This window comes from Neopelma chrysocephalum, unplaced genomic scaffold, assembly GCF_003984885.1.
Source record: "Neopelma chrysocephalum unplaced genomic scaffold, ASM398488v2 Primary Assembly neopelma1_155, whole genome shotgun sequence".
In the NCBI taxonomy this organism is placed as follows: Eukaryota; Metazoa; Chordata; class Aves; order Passeriformes; family Pipridae; genus Neopelma; species Neopelma chrysocephalum.
In genome coordinates this window covers 1,283,772-1,299,890 of record NW_020897817.1, presented here as the reverse complement: position 1 = coordinate 1,299,890, position 16,119 = coordinate 1,283,772, and the positions used below count along the sequence as shown (strand labels likewise).

At 46.5% G+C, this 16,119-nt stretch overlaps 1 protein-coding gene across 1 annotated transcript in view; it reads right to left on the bottom strand.

Annotated features, from left to right (window-relative positions):
• The window catches only part of CSMD2 (CUB and Sushi multiple domains 2), a 245,534-nt gene that overhangs the window by 200,989 nt on the left and 28,426 nt on the right, over positions 1-16,119 (bottom strand). Inside the window, exon 4 of the mRNA XM_027701316.1 lies at positions 13,036-13,148. Within this exon, the coding sequence (XP_027557117.1) occupies positions 13,036-13,148 (113 nt within the window). The remainder of the gene's footprint in view (positions 1-13,035; positions 13,149-16,119) is intronic.

The following is a 16,119-nucleotide window of genomic DNA, read 5'->3' as shown; positions in this document are numbered from 1 at the left end:
ACCTCAGGATGGAATCCCATCAAGATGATGTATTTTGGTCAGAAAAGCTTCACCTTCCCCCCTGGCCCTGGCTGAGGTGGTTTTGCTGTGAATGCTGCAGGTTTGAATGCAAAATTCATCCTTCCCACCACTTAATCCCTATTAAATTCAGCTGAAATACTGGGTTATAAAAGTCTCTCTCCACAAAACACAGGCTGGAATTCCAGCCCTCCCATCTTCTGGAAGCCAATCTCCAACCCCAACATGATGAATTTTATGACAGGGCCACTCAGAGACAGAGCTAATAAAAATTTACACTTAAGGAAATTAATGCCTTTAAGTCACACATTTTGCTTTTCCATCTCTTGCATAAATTAAAGGTCAGGCACTTAACTTCTTCCAAACTAAATGATTTTCTCTGATAATGAAGTTTATCCAGCACCAGGCTGAGCCTGTCAGGAGCCAAATGGGGAAGATTCAACTCCCAATCATCCCTTTTGAGCAGCTGGAGTTGGAATAATTACCTTCACTGCCCAGAAAATAAAAATGTTTCCTAAAACCCTCCCCTTTCCCGAGAGCTGGATGGGCAGTAATTTGGTGTTAAAAAGGTTCAGGATGCAGATACTTCATAGGAGAACCTGATTAAATTCTCTTTTAGGGGAGGTTCAGTTTTATCCCTTTCAAGTGGCCATCGGTCATATCAGACCTACCCATCAGTAATTAAGCACTCTTAAGTAATTAAAGTTCTTGCAGGGAGAAAAAAATGAAGAATTAGTAGGCAATCATGAGGGATTAAATACTCCCAGAAGAAAAGAGGATGTGCAAAAGCCAATTTTCAGGAACAAATTGGAACCTGTTGCAGTTTTTCCCCTGTAAAATTGGAGAGGGCACGTTGTTTACAGCCAATTTCACCCATTTTTGTGGGTTTTTTTCCCTTTTCCACTAAAAGCACCACTCTCCCAGCAGATGAAATGCATCGACTGATCTTTCCCCAAGCAGTTCAACCTGAAGGATGTTTACTTCAGGTTTCTATTTTATTAATTCTGAAGGGTTGGATCGGCTGTTATTTAACATCAGGTTTCACCATCACCTACAGAAAAAAAAAAATTAATAAATAAAAAGCATTTTCCGAGGCTTGACACATCCCAAAGAAACAGGAGGTCACATCTATCAGCCACTTCCACAAGGTGAAATGTTTATTTTGCTCTGCTGATTGACAGCCCCTGTTCTTATGAATAATAATAATAATAATAATAATATCACCGAGCCTTTCTGGGCTGGAATAATCACTGTTTTTCCTCCCTAATAACACCAGGGGGTTTCCAGGGGACACTCCAGAGCCACAGTGACCTTCCCCAGCTGAGCACAACCCCGGTGAGACGATGCTCCAGCCACAATAATCAGAATTAGAAATTCTCCCCCTTCTTCAAACTGCGTTTCATTGCTAATTTTACACCTGGGCAGCAGATCCACGTGGAAAAAGCACATTTTCCCCAAGGTGCTGGTGGTGTTCCAGGTGCTGTTCCCTGTCACCTCCCCAGAATCCTCACCCAGCCTGGAATGAGGCCCCTCTGCTTTTCCTCAGCCTCCAATGTCTCCTTGGGGCATTTTCCAGCCACAGGAGCTGCAAAAACATCCTAGAAAATACCTGTTTTTTCAGAGATGCTCCTGAAGAGCAGGAATTGTAAAAGCAGCTGATACTTGGGGCATGAGGGGAGATTAAATCAGGAGAAAAATCCTCTTGCCCACTGCACCCTCCTCGTTCACCTGCAGGAGCTGAGCCAACCTCCAAGAGCCTGAACAGCTCCTGTGCAGGACAAAACACCTTGATTGGACTCCAGGAATGGAAAAATTGGTGTAACAGAGGGGAAACCTCCCAGGGACTGAGGTAAAACCCCAAAGAAGTGCCCAGCATCCTTCAGGACCTGGAGTTTGGGCAGGTTGGTTTGTGTCTGACTCTGGTTTGGGGGCTCAGCAACGAAATCCAAGCTCAGTGAATCACAGAAATTAAAGGAAGGATGTGAAGAACCTCCCCAAAGGGACAAGGGGCTTTTTTCCTTCCCTGACAGCAAATCCCAGAGGTTCCTCCACCTGAATCCTGCTCAAGGTGAGAACTCAGGTAAATCAGAGCCCCAGATCATCACTGGCTCTGTGTTCCCTTCTGGAAGAGAAGATAAAGTTAATTAAATCCTCATTTAATTGGAATTAAGACAGATCCACTCAGGCTGAGCAAACCCCCCCCCCAGAAACCAAAAGGTGCCATGAGGAGGAGCCTTTTGTTCTTGAAGCTTTCTGTTGGTCTGATCTACACATAGAGACCTCCTGCTCTGCCTCTCAACTCCAGGAAACATCAGGAAACACCAGGAAATTCCTGCCCTGCTCCTCAGAGGGCAGAGTGAGGGATTTGAGAGCCCTTCAGATGCACAACAAGCCCTGATGTGACCCCACAGAGATGAAAAGCCCACAGGGAAGTGATGTGGAGAAGGAGAAGAGGAGGGAAGAGGAGACAAGAAGGACAAAGCTCTGGATCCCCCCATTCCTGCTCAGTCCTGAACACATTAAGAGCAAAAAAAGGGGGTTTTCCAGTGCTGAGACCCCCCCTCAGCATCACCTTCCTCCTCCCAGCTCCCCTGGCTGTGAGGGTGGAGGATGTGGAGGGCCTGGGTGAGGATGGAGTGGCAGTGAAGGACAAACCTTTCAACCAAAATTGCCTTGGCACTCAGGCTGCAATTTGCACCCAGCTCGTTAGTGGGGACTTTTTTTTCTGGAAATGCAGCTTGAAACGAACCCAAAGGCACCCAAACGACTGCCTGTGCTGCAAATAGAGCCCTGATTGAAAAGAAAGGCCTCGCTATTATAAGAAAACCGAAAAAAAAAAGGGGGCAAAAAGAGGTGAAAATGAAGGTTTTAGGAAAGCATCACCACAAGGAGAGCCATTCACATTTACATTTTACAAATGTCACACACATTTTACAAAAACGTTACACACATTTTTTAAGCTCACACACTTCTTTCAAACCTTTTAATAACACATTATTATTGCTAAATATATACCTGTATATATCCTATAAGTGATGTTAGCTCAAAACAGTTTTTTCTGTCTTATTTTTCTCTTTAAGTGCAGGTACTCCAACAGGTATTCCTCTGCAGGAATTAGCAGCTTCTTTCCTCTCCTTCCCAGGCTTCCCAAGGTCTTTTAGTGGATTCCTGAGTTATCTCAGAGGCCTCTTTGCTGAGCTGCTGTTTCAGGGCCTCTAACTGGGAATACCTGTTTGGTTCCCTACAAACCACCACCAAAACAGAGGCAAAACTAAAGTGTCATAAATCCTCCAGGGTTTTCTGGGTTACTTTTTCTCTCCCTTCTCCAAGCAGGGCATTGGCACCTCCTCACCAAAAATGTTATGACCCGCCCTAGGAAAAGGGGAGGGGGGGTGACCCAGGTTTTTATCAATAATTCCCTTGGGGTGGATTAGAGTGAAACGACCCTGAATAATCGGTGTCTGAAGACATGTATTGGTAAGGTTTATTTTAAACATATATAGGTAGGGTTCATTTTAACACTTTTGTTTCAAAAGCCCCCGGGTTGTACCCGAGCAAGTGTCACTCGGTGTTTGCTCAAACTGCTCCATCCTGTTTGCAGATCATCAACATTCCTCCTCTCCAGCGGCTGCACTGATTGATCTCATTTGCATATGCAAATCAAACGCCGATACGAGCCGCTTAATATTCCCCCGACTTCGTTTAGAGCTGGGTCAGTCCCTGTCCCCCCCCTCCGCTGTGCTGAGTCAGCACATTCTAATTAGCTCGGCCGCTTTCAAGCCTTAAAATCAATTAGTGGTGTATTAAGGCAGACTCGCTGCGAGCTCGTTTAAGTAATAAAAACCTTTTGTGTCGCTAAAAGAGAAGGGGAACAGCGGGGTTGGCTCCTCCATCCCCCGGGGGAATCTGAAATCCCAACGGAGAGGAACGGAGCCCCCCCCCGGGCACGGATGGATTTGGAGGGGAAGCAGGAAGGATATCCCAAAAATACACGGATTTTAGGGCGAGCTTTGCCTCTGCCCTTGTCTGAAAGGTGTGAGCAGCCACAGAGAGCACGAGGGGTGGGAGCAGCACAGCCACAGCCACCAACCCCCTGCCCTGGTACCCATCCATCCCACCCTGTACTGGCATTCCCAGAGCGGTGATTCCAGGCTGGCACAGCTCCAAACACCCCCCTGGGCAGCTCAGGTTGCCAGTGCCAACCCCACAAACCTCTGGGAACAAGCAGGGCCACGAGGAGCTGCATCAGCAGCTCAGCTTCCTGCAGCCTGGGCATCACCTCCTGCAGCCTGGGCATCACCCAGCGCAGCAGATCCATGGGATTCCTCCCAGATCCACAGGATTCCTCCCAGATCCACGTGCTCCAGGTGAGATCCCACCCCAACAGCACCAGCAGCACTCTGGAATGAAGTGATTACACCAAGAAAATCCATTGGAATCACTCAGCCTACACCAGCAGGGTCTGGTCCAGCCCCCCTGGGCACCGTGCTGGGCACAGACCCCAAAACTGACCCAAGTGGGGCTTTTGAGGGATTTTCCCTCCCTCAGATGCAGCTTCTGCAAATCACCAGGGCCCCAGGCTTGGAGAACCAGCTTAACAAAGCAGCACCAGCACCAAACCTTGACCTTGAAGCTCTGGGTACCCAGAGCCAACCTGCTCCTCAGCTGCCAAAATCTCCTCTCTGCTCCAACCCCCAGCAGGTCTTTGCACCTGAACCCCCACCCAAAAAAGTGCCATTCATGAACATCAAGTGCCAGCCCAACACCCCCTAACCCACAATTCCCAGGAGAAGCCAGCAGCCAGTAGTTATTGGCATTTATTTCCTCACCTTCTAATGGGGGGTTTTTGGTTTATGAGTGTTTTGGGGCCTGATGTGGCCCCGAGCTCATAAAACACTGCAAGGAGCAAACACCTGCCTTGTTTTGCTGCATTTTTTACATCTCAAAATTTCTTGGCCACGATCTGGGAGCCCCAGGGTGAGCAGCACTGGCACCAGGCTGGGAAAAACAACTTGAGGAGTCACCAGTGTGTGCCAATTCCATCCCCATTCCAAGGGGCTGGAACGTGCCTGTGACCAGAACAGTTGGAACAAAAAGGAACAAACAGAGACAAGTGGAAAGAAACAGCAAATTTTAGAGCAAATTTTAGATTTTTCTTTTTGTGCTTTAAAAATTGTTCATAAAACCACTGCTCTGGTCAAACCCCCCAGTGAGTTCTGGAGCAGTTTTGGGCCTTTTTGACACACACCAAGGCACAGATTCCCAGTTTTCCCAGGAGCTCGGGTTCATTTGGGATATAAAGCCTGTTATTTCCGTCCCTGGGTTTGATTCCACCCCTCCCCAACACGTGAGTGAGCAGCTGAGTGTGCAAAACCCCCTCATTCCCAGCCTGGAATGCACATGGAATGCAGCAGGAGCTGCTGCCAAACAGGGACCCAGAGCTGAGACTCCATGGAAAAATTCCAGAGAGCCATGAAATCTCTGAATCCATATGACAGGCAAACCTGTTGCCAACCAAATATTTTACATTAAGTCGAAAAAAAACCCACTTAATTGGAGACAGAATCAATCTGAGGCTGTGCTTGAAATCTAATTATAAACCTTCCTCTCTTCCAGACGCTGCCCTGTGTAAAACAACCCTGTCACTCAATATTATTGACAGCCCTGCCCTGCCTTTCTCCTGCTCTGCATCCTGCTTTTCCATGTTGTCCAAGCTCTGATACCTTGCAGACAAGAGGAGCATTGAAGGCTCTGTGCTGGGTGAACAGCTCCCTGCACACATCCCTGCAGCAGCATTCCCTGCTCCTCCTTTTCCAGGGCTGTGTTAACCCTTCCCAGAAAAACCTCGGCTCCTTCTGCCCCTCTCCAGGTTTCCCAGAATCCCTGAGGCTGGAAAAGCCCTCCAAGGTCATCCAGCCCCACCTCATGGACATATAATTAGCACTTTATACCATAAACTAGATTAGAACAGAAACTGCCCACCCTGGCTCCAAAAATCCTGCAGATTTTAATTCAGTTGCTGCTCTTTGTCAGGATGAAAGAATTTGAATTCAATTATTGGTATGATTATTCAGTGGCCTTTTAGTTTTTATTTTGGTTTTGTGGCTTTTTAGTTTTAGTTTTGTGGCCTTTTAGTTTTTGTTTCACTTTTGTGGCTTTTTAGTTTTGGTTTTGTGGCTTTTTAGTTTTAGTTTTGTGGCCTTTCAGTTTTTGTTTGGGTTTTGTGGCTTTTTAGTTTTGGTTTTGTGCCTTTTTAGTTTTAATTTTGGTTTTGTGGCTTTTTAGTTTTAATTTTGGTTTTGTGGCTTTTTAGTTTTAATTTTGGTTTTGTCGCTTTTTAGTTTTTGTTTGGGTTTTGTGGCTTTTTAGTTTTGGTTTTATGAGGTTTCAGTTTTTGTTTTGCTTTTTTGGCTTTTTACTTTTGGTTTTGTGGCCTTTTAGTTTTTGTTTTGGTTTTGTGGCCTTTTAGTTTTGGTTTTTGATGTTTCAGTTTTTGTTTGGGTTTTGTGGCTTTTTAGTTTCGGTTTCTTGAGGTTTCAGTTTTTGTTTTGGTTTTGTGGGCTTTTAGTTTTGGGTTTTGTGGCTTTTTAGTTTTGGTTTGGGTTTTTTCTCCCCCAAGCACAGCCCTGCTCTATCAATATCAGAACCTAATTTGGACAGGTTTTAGAAAAAAAAAAAGTCTTGAAGCCTCTTTCCAAAGACAGAGAGAACTTCAACTGCTCCATTTGTCTGCCCTCAATGGAGCAAAGATGGGAAAAGGGGCAACACATCCCCCAGGGAGGAAATTCTGCTTATTTAAGCAAAAGAAATGGGCCAGGAGGGACAGGAATTGGGATTTAATTGTATTTTCTAAATATGTTTGCACAACTCTCCAAACAACCCAGCGAAGAAGGAGCCGTTTGTGCTGAGCAGGAGCAGAACGTTTATTACCATTTACTTGGGGCTGTTTCCCTCTGTATTTAAAGGCTTCTAATTTCTTAAAATAAGCACTGTTCTGGCAGCTTAATTGCTCCTTTTCAATCAGGCCCCGAGTGTTTGCAGCGAGCGAATTTGGTGCAGCTGGAAGCCGGGAAGGGAAAATCTTCCCCCCTTTTCCCGGGAAACCCTCTGGGATCTCCAAGGGCTTCTCCAGGAAATTTGGCTTTAGGGCAAGAGAAAGGCCAAAAAAAAAATCCCCTCCCAAAATGAAACTTCTAAAAAGTTACACAGATGAGGATTCCTTTAAAAAAAAATATTAAAAAAATTCAACATTATTGCATCCCTCTTCTTTTATACCTATTTCTTTCATATTTCTTTTCAATTTTATTTATATCTATTTTATATCTATTATATATTTAATATACAACTAATATCTATTATAGATATCTATTATACTTATTTATATATATTTTATTTATATCTCTTTAATTTTATTCATATCTTTTAAATTTTATTTATATCTCTTTAATTTTATTCATATCTTTTAAATTTTATTTATATCTCTTTAATTTTATTTATATATTTAATTTTATTTATACCTTTTTAATTTTACTTATATCTCTTTAATTTTATTTATCTCTTTAATTTTATTTATACCTTTTTAATTTTACTTTTATCTCTTTAATTTTATTTCTATCTTTTTAATTTTATTTATAGTTTATCTTTTTACATATTCACATTTAAAATATTTCTTTCCATTTGTTATTTTATATTTCTATGTATTCACAGCCCTCTATATCCCTTTATAAATATATTTACATCCTTCTATATCCTTTTTCTATAGGTATTTCTATCTCTTTTTTATACAGAGTCACATCCCCTTTCTGTTATAGATATATTGATAAATTGTGTCCTTGTCAGGACATGGAAATACAAACCCATGGCCTGGTTAACAAGGTCAGAGGTTGGACTGGATGATCCTGGAGGGTTTTTTTCCAACCTAAATAATTCCACTTTTCCTTAAACCCCTTTTTATTTCTCACCATCTCTGGACTCACAGGCAGAGCTTAAAAAACAACAACATAATCTGATTTTCTCCCTACATTAGTAAACTAAAAAACCAGCTGCTCTTCATCAGGAGCCTTTATTAGCATTATTGAGGGAATGAGGAGGAATTTATATCACTTTTCCTCTTATTGTTAAAGACTTGCCCAATTTATTTGCTGGGCATTCATCAGGTGGGAGGCAGCAGGGAGTGGAATTAATTCCCCATTGCAGGTCAGGCATGTGCCTGAATATTAACTCCACACATCTTCCAGGGGAAGCAATAAATGGAAACATTGGTCATTTTTTTGGGCATTTAAATCTTTAGGCAGATTTTTCTCACGAGATGAGACTGTCCTGGGAAAATTATTTATAGCTGGGCCCTGCTTGGAAATCCTCCTGCAGCTGAAATGCAAAAAACTCCACAGCTGCTTTGGGCTTTTCTGAGAATCATTTGAGTCATCAAAGAAGGAAAAAAAATCCCCCAGTCTGAGGGTGAACAGGGCTAATTGGGAAATTATGTTGAATTCAAGGGACAGTTAAATTTAATTTAAATATTTTCTAAATTATACATTCTGAAATGGAGCTTCCTAAGAACTGCTGATGTTTCATGAAAGGAATCTCTTAAGTCAAAAAATTACCTTCATATCAAAGGATTATATTGAAATGGGAATAAAATTCTCTCTGCTCTTCCAATTCTATTTATATATATTTTATTTATATAATTTTAATTTTATTTATCCCTCTTTAATTTTATTTATATCTTTTTAATTTTATTTATATCTCTTTAATTTTATTTATACCTTTTTAATTTTATTTATACCTTTTTAATTTTATTTATATCTCTTCAATTTTATTTATATAATTTTAATTTTATTTATACCTCTTTCATTTTATTTATATATTTTTATTTTATTTATACCTTTTTAATTTTATTTATACCTCTTTATTTATGTATTTTTAATTTTATTTATATATTTTTAATTTTATTTATACCTTTTTAAATTTATTTATCTCTTTAATTTTATTTGTACCTCTTTAATTTTATTTGTACCTCTTTAATTTTATTTATACCTCTTTAATTTTATTTATATCTCTTTAATTTTATTTCGGTGCCTCGAACCCCCCAGGTACAACCACAGCCACACCTGAGCAAGGAGAAGCCTTTCCTTGCTTTGTTTCCAGGGAGGAATGAGGAGAAAAACCCCTCCTATTATTTACTGAGCTGGGAAATGATATTTGGCATCTGGAGAAAAATCACAACAGACAGGGAGAGATGGGAGAACACGAGGAGCAGGGGAATGAGAGCAGACAGGAACAAGCTGGCAACACACAGCCACTAAATGAAGAAAGATGAGGAAGTCAGACAATGAGGAAAAGAGGATTAAGGGAGATCCACCAGCACAGGAATATCATAAAGTCAAAAAAACCCACGAGGCTGAGAGGGAAGCGAAGCAGCAGAGCAGCCCCAGAGCTGCTGCTGCTCCTCAAATCCCACCCTCTGGCACCCGGGGCTGGAAAAACACCCCCTGGAATCTGGGGGAAACTCCCTCTGGCCTCGTGTTCTCCCGGCAGATCCAAGTTCTCTCCTCAACTCCCTGACAGGAGGTGGATGATGGGACAGTTTTCCACTGGGGAGGGACTTTGTGGCATTAGGGAGGGTGGTGGGACATCCAGGGGGGAGATGGGAAAGGTCCTTTGAGGGGCTGGAGAAGGGAATGGAGCAGCTGGGGGGGCTCAGCCTGGAGAAAAGGAGGCTCAGGGGGGACCTTCTGGCTCTGCAACTCCAGGGGGATCGGGCTCTGCTCCCAGGGAACAAGGGACAGGAGGAGAGGGAATGGCCTCAAAATGCACCAGGGGAAGGTCACCTTGGACATCAGCAGGAATTTCTCCCTGGAAAGGGTGGTCAGGCCTTGGAAGGGGCTGCCCAGGGAGGTTTGGAGTCCCCAGCCCTGGAGGTGCCCAAGGAAGGACTGGATGTGGCACTCAGTGACAAGGTGGGGATAGGTCACAGGGTGGATCCATGGGCTCCATGGGAGGGCTTTTCCAACCCCAGCGATCTTGGGATTCTCCCAGTGGCAACAGATCTGCCAGCCCTGCACACAGACTGTCCCTCTCCCAGCTGAGCTGTGTGTGCCCAAACCACCTGAAAGGAAGCAGAAGCGGCAAATCTCCAGGTCTGAGCAGGACACCTCGGTGTGGTCACCAAGGAACTGCTTTGAGAGATGTTATCTAAGAGATCATAGAATCACAGAATCAGCTGGGTTGGAAGGGACCTCTGAGATCATCAAGTCCAACCCTTGATCCAACCCCGCCGTGGTTCCCAGCCCATGGCACTGATGCCACATCCAGTCTGATCTTAAAAACCTCCAGGGATGGAGAATCCACCCCCTCCCTGGGCAGCCCATTCCAATGGCTGATCACCCTCTCTGCAAAGAAATTCTTTCTAATATCCAACCTAAACCTCCCCTGGCACAGCTGAAGACCCTGAGCCCTCTTGTCTTGCTGAGAGTTGCCTGGGAAAAGAGACCAACCCCCCCCTGGCTCCCCCCTCCTGTCAGGGAGTTGCAGAGAGTGAGGAGGTCTCCCCTGAGCCTCCTCTTCTCCAGGCTGAGCCCCCCCAGCTCCCTCAGCCTCTCCTCACAGCACTTGTGCTCCAGTCCCTTCCCCAGCCTCGTTGCTCTTCTCTGGACCTGCTCCAGGACCTCAATGTCCTCCCTGAGCTGAGGGCCCAGAACTGGACACAGCACTCCAGGGGTGGCCTCACCAGTGCTGAGTCCAGGGGCAGAATCCCTTCCCTGGCCCTGTTGGCCACACTGTTCCTGAGCCAGGCCAGGATCCATTGGCCTTCTTGGCCACCTGGGCACACTCTGGCTCCTGTTCAGCTCCCTGTCCATCCCAAATCCCAGCTCCCTTCCTGCCTGGCTGCTCTCCAGCCCCTCTGTCCCAGCCTGGAGCTGCCGGGGGTTGTTGTGGCCAAAGTGCAGGATCCAGCACTTGGTCTGCTTGAACCTCATCCCGTTGGAATCAGCCCATGGATCCAACCTCTCCAGGTCCCTCTGCAGAGCCCTCCCGCCTTCCAGCTTGTCAACACTCCCCCCAGCTCGGTGTCATCGTGCAGGAACGATGTTAACTCGAGCCAGGAAGATGTTAAAGCTCAGAGAACACCAACCTCCACTGCTGCATCCCCCCGAGGGCCGGGGCAGCGCAGACATCAGTGGGAGCAACAATGGTTTCGTGTCACTTTGATGCCTCCAACAACGGCACTTTCTTCCTGTCCTCCTTTTTAAAAAAAAAAAAAAAAAGTTCCTGAGAGCTTTCGTTCCGATTTTAAAATTCTGTTTCTTTTGGTGCGTTTCCCGACGATTTGCTCCGAGGGAGGAGGAGAATAATGAGCGGGCTTTGATAGGGATCATAACGGAGCCATTTACTGCAGGAACTCCGAGCATTGTTCTGCCTTTAAACGTGAATTATGGAATCACAAGCCATTCACCGAGCCATAGATTACAACGGACTGAAACGGCGTTCACAGCCCTCGGATCAAACCCACACTTATCACCTCCTTTAGCCTTCCTTAACAACCCAAACAGTCTGTTTTAACAACCCAAAAAGTCTGTTTTGGGGCAGGCTCGGGGTGGCACTTCCAGCCTGTCCCTCCCTCAAAATAACGCTTTGATGCTCCGTGTCACTCCGGCTCCGGTTAAGTTTTAAATACATTTATTTTCCGCCTCGGTTACACCCTTTAAATCCTCCTAATCACCAGTCAAATAAACTTCAGATGGTTTAAAATATATGTGACTAAAGGGCAGCCCCGGCCCGAGCCTTTGTACAAGATTACCTGCTGCAATAAAAAACCATCACAGAGTGTACAAGTAACTGTGTGTAAATGCCAAAAAATGAACTCCAAATGTCAGGAAAGTGCCAAAGCAGCCACGTGTCCTCAGAATTCGGGAGTGATGTGCTGAAGGCAGGGATTGGCAGGGATTTGGGAAATGGGAAACAGGATCTGCCTTTTCTTACCCCAGTGAGACTTTCCTGACATCCTCACCTGCCCTGGATCCCCCTCACCCGTCCCAGCTCCCACCACCAGCATTCCCAGCGAGCCCAGACCTTGGGAATAAACAGAGCTGGTCTCTGACTTTCTAGGGATGATGTTGGGATGAGCTTCACCACCACTGCTGACCCCTCTGAGCCCCTGCCCACGTTGGTCAGGACCCACAGAAACATCCTGGTGTCACAGAGCAAAGGTTTGAATCAGAAATGAGAAGGTATTTGAGCAGAATTTAATTACCAAGTGCAAAAAAACGCTGAGGGCTCCACGATCGTGTCAATGAGATCATTTGCTTGGCTTAATGTCTTGGGTAATTGGCTGGTTGGACTCATTACCAAGAAGTTCTCGGCATTAATGATGATTTTAAGGGCTCCAAAGAAAAACATTTACGGGGAGATGAACGGCACTGTAGGTTCAACAATCAACATCAGTGTAACTTCAATTTTAACGTGGTTAATCTGTCGTTTACCCAGGAAAAAATGAACTGCCTTCTGCTACAAACAGGTTTTTTTTGCCCATATCTGGTGGCTTCTACTGCCCAGGGCTTTCTGAAGCTTTCAAGCCTGCACATGCAGCTCTTCACCTCCACAACCACCAAACTCTGCATCCCATTTATGGCCAGAAACACAAGAGGGGAATTTAAGTACTCGGGGAGGAAAGAGCAGGGAAAAGCAAAATAACAAATAAGGGAAGAGAAAGTAAAGCAAAGTGCAGGAATTCAGATATCCTGCACAGACACTGCTCCTGCTGTAAGCCACTACCAATCCCACACCACCCATCCTCCCTGACATTCCAGGGAATTAAATGAGCTTTTAAGGATGTTTTGAGTATTTGGAAGGAACCGACAATCGGAATTCTGTAAAATAAAAGGCATTAAATTCAACAGGAATGAGACCCTCCTGCCATGGATGGAGAGAGAGACTTCACCCCTTGGTTTGACATCCCCTCAAGGCAAATGTGGGCACAGAGAACTGTGGTTTCCTGGGCACACTGGGCACACTCACCCTCGTAGGTGGCCTGGAAGCCTTGGGCGCTCACGGCGTAGTCGCTGACGAGCCACAGGGACAGCAGAGCCCCCGAGCTGACCACGGGGGCAGGCAGCTGGAACCCTGTCAACCTGCAAGGAAACAACAGCAAGGTCACAACTCCCCTCCCCAGGCAGCTGGAACCCCGTTATCCTGGAAAAAAAAACAGGGTCACACTCTCCCATCCCTGCCCTGGAGCCACCACAGCATCTCCGGAGGGAGGGACACGGGGTGGGACAAACAGAGCTCAACAAATCCTGGGGTGAGAGGATCCCACTCTGAAGATGTTGCTTTTAATTCAGGGCTGCAGAACACGTCCCTGACCTGTCAGGAAGTTCTCCTGCCCCCCAGGAATCATTGGGAATTAAGTGGGACCTGCACCAGCAGTGCCCTGGGGCGTTTGTACCAACCCAACCCGGATTTTCCAGTTACGAGGCCTTTAAAAGAAAAGTGCCTGTGCACGAGGGCATGAAATTGGAACTGAGGTTTGTTCTCACTCTTGCTACAGATCCCACACTGCCTGGAGAGACAATTTCCAGGGGAACCTCTGGGTTTGCTGAGCCTTTGGAAATTAATGAACCCTCCAGGCACCCAACTCAGAGGGTCACTCGTGTCCCTCCAAGGTCCCTGGAGCAGCAAAGGGGCTGCCTGGCAGCACAAAAGGTGACCAAACACCGTGTTCCCCCCGAGATCAGACACTCCCTCCTGCCCACAAAGTGCCCCCATCAGTGCTAAAGCTAAACTTACTCAGAAGCAAGCAGGAAAATATCTATATAGCCCCTCCTCCCCCCTACTGCACAGAGCTCCCTCTCTCCTCCTCCATGAAAACCTGTGCTGGGAATGAGATTAAATTCCTCCTGTTTCTCATGGAAAATAAAAGTTCTTCCTCCTCTGAAGCCTCCAACCAACACACACAACTGATTTTTTTTCCTTCTTTGATGTCCTCCTCATCCTCTCCAAGCAAGAGCCCAGGCAACATCCTCTTGAAGGAACAATAATTTACCCGTGTCCACGTTCAAATTGTGAGAAAAATCTCATTTATTAAATTTAGAAAAACGGCAAAAAATTTAATAAATGAGATTTTTCTCACAAAACCACCCCAGTAAAAGCTCAGCTCTCCTGTTCCAGAGCCCCAGGACAGCCAGGCTTGGCAGGACACTCCTGCCTTCCTTCCTAAATCCACAGCCCAGGCTGAATGAAAGCATGGGAGAGAGAACATGGAATCTCTGCTGGGAGAGAGAGAGAACATGGAATCATCCCCCAATGGCCTCATGCACCAAAACAGCAACTCTGAAACCACTTATTTAGGGGAGCAATAAAAAAACCCCACACCCTAATGAGGAAAAAAAAAAACAGCAAAGTCTGTTCCTGGTTTTTATGAAGGGCCATAACAAGGTGAGGGCAGTAACAACAGCACCAATAACCATATTCCAGTCCTTCTGTACCTCTGGCCAAATGGATTATTGAGTGATTATCCCCTTAACGTGCTTGGAGCCAGCACTGATTGTGTGTGAGATTTTCAATGTGTTTTTCATTGGCTTAATTCTGCTCCTGCTGTGAGGAACTGAAGGAGCCCGAGCGCCAGAAATGCCACTCCAGGAGCTTGTCCTTGCAAAAATCAATATATCCCCCAAACAAAGCAGCACAGAAATCCTCTGCTCTCCTCGTGTCCTCCCTCCTGCCTCCCCCTGGGGTTTGCCCCAATATTGGGAATGTTTCGGAGGTCTGGGTCCCCCCCCTGCAGCAGGACAGGTTTGGGAAGAACTGATGGGGGTGAGAACCTGCAGTGCCACGAGGGTCAAGCCTGGACCAGGCTCCAGGTGGGATCTGCACTCACAGAATCCTGGAATCACTGAGGCTGGAAAAGCCCTCCCAGCCCATGGATCCCCCCTGTGCCCCATCCCCACCTTGTCACTGAGTGCCACCTCCAGCCCTTCCTTGGGCACCTCCAGGGCTGGGGACTCCAAACCTCCCTGGGCAGCCCCTGCCAAGGCCTGACCACCCTTTCCAGGCAGAAATTCCTCCTGATGTCCAACCTGACCCTCCCCTGGCACAGCCTGAGGCCGTTCCCTCTCCTCCTGTCCCTTGTTCCCTGGGAGCAGATCCCGACCCCCCCCCCGGCTCCCCCCTCCTGTCAGGGGGTTGCAGAGCCAGAAGGTCCCCCCTGAGCCTCCTTTTCTCCAGGCTGAGCCCCCCCAGCTCCCTCAGCTGCTCCTGCTGCTCCAGCCCCTTCCCCAGCCCCTCAAAGGACCTTTCCCATCTCCCCCCTGGATGTCCCACCACCCTCCCTAATGCCACAAAGTCCCTCCCCAGTGGAAAACTGTCCCATCATCCAGCTCCAAAGGGAGCTGAGCACCAGCCAAAGCCCCCCTGCCTGCTCTGCTCAGCAGGTTCAACCCACAGCTCCACACTTCTTTTGCCCTAAACCAGAACATTCCCTCGCTCTGCCCTCCATCTGTTGCACATTATCCCGTCCCACTGGATCCAGGACAACTGTACCACACACACAGAGTGACTCAGGCTCCCATTCAGGAGTGCAGGTGCCATAATTAAACCCCCAGCACATTATTTTTCTGGTAGGATGCCCACCATCAGCTCGGGCTGCAATCAAAATAGTTATTGCAGCTGGCAATCCAACAGCCTTTAAAGCATAAATGCTGGAGAAGTGTCTCAGAACATCTAATGAAAATGCATTGGATTTTATCATTTAACCCAGCATTAAATTACACCACACCATCCTTCAGTGAGCTCTTCCTGCATGTAATTTAAAGGCACCTATTAAGGAAAATTTCCCATCAAATGAACCTCTCTCTGTCTCTTTGCTGTGAGCAGTTTAGGTGACAGGGCTCCCCAAGGGCCAGGCTGGCACCTCTGCACCATCCCAGGGCAACCACCAGGTCAGGGCAGGTGCCAGGGGGGGATCCTGACCCTCTGCTCAGCCCTGGGGAGTGCCTGCTCCAGGTCTGGGCTCCTCAGCACAGCAGGGACAGGGAGCTCCTGGATTAAGGGATATAAAGATGCCAAAGGGATGGAGCATCTCTGGGAGCAGGAAAGGCTGAGGGA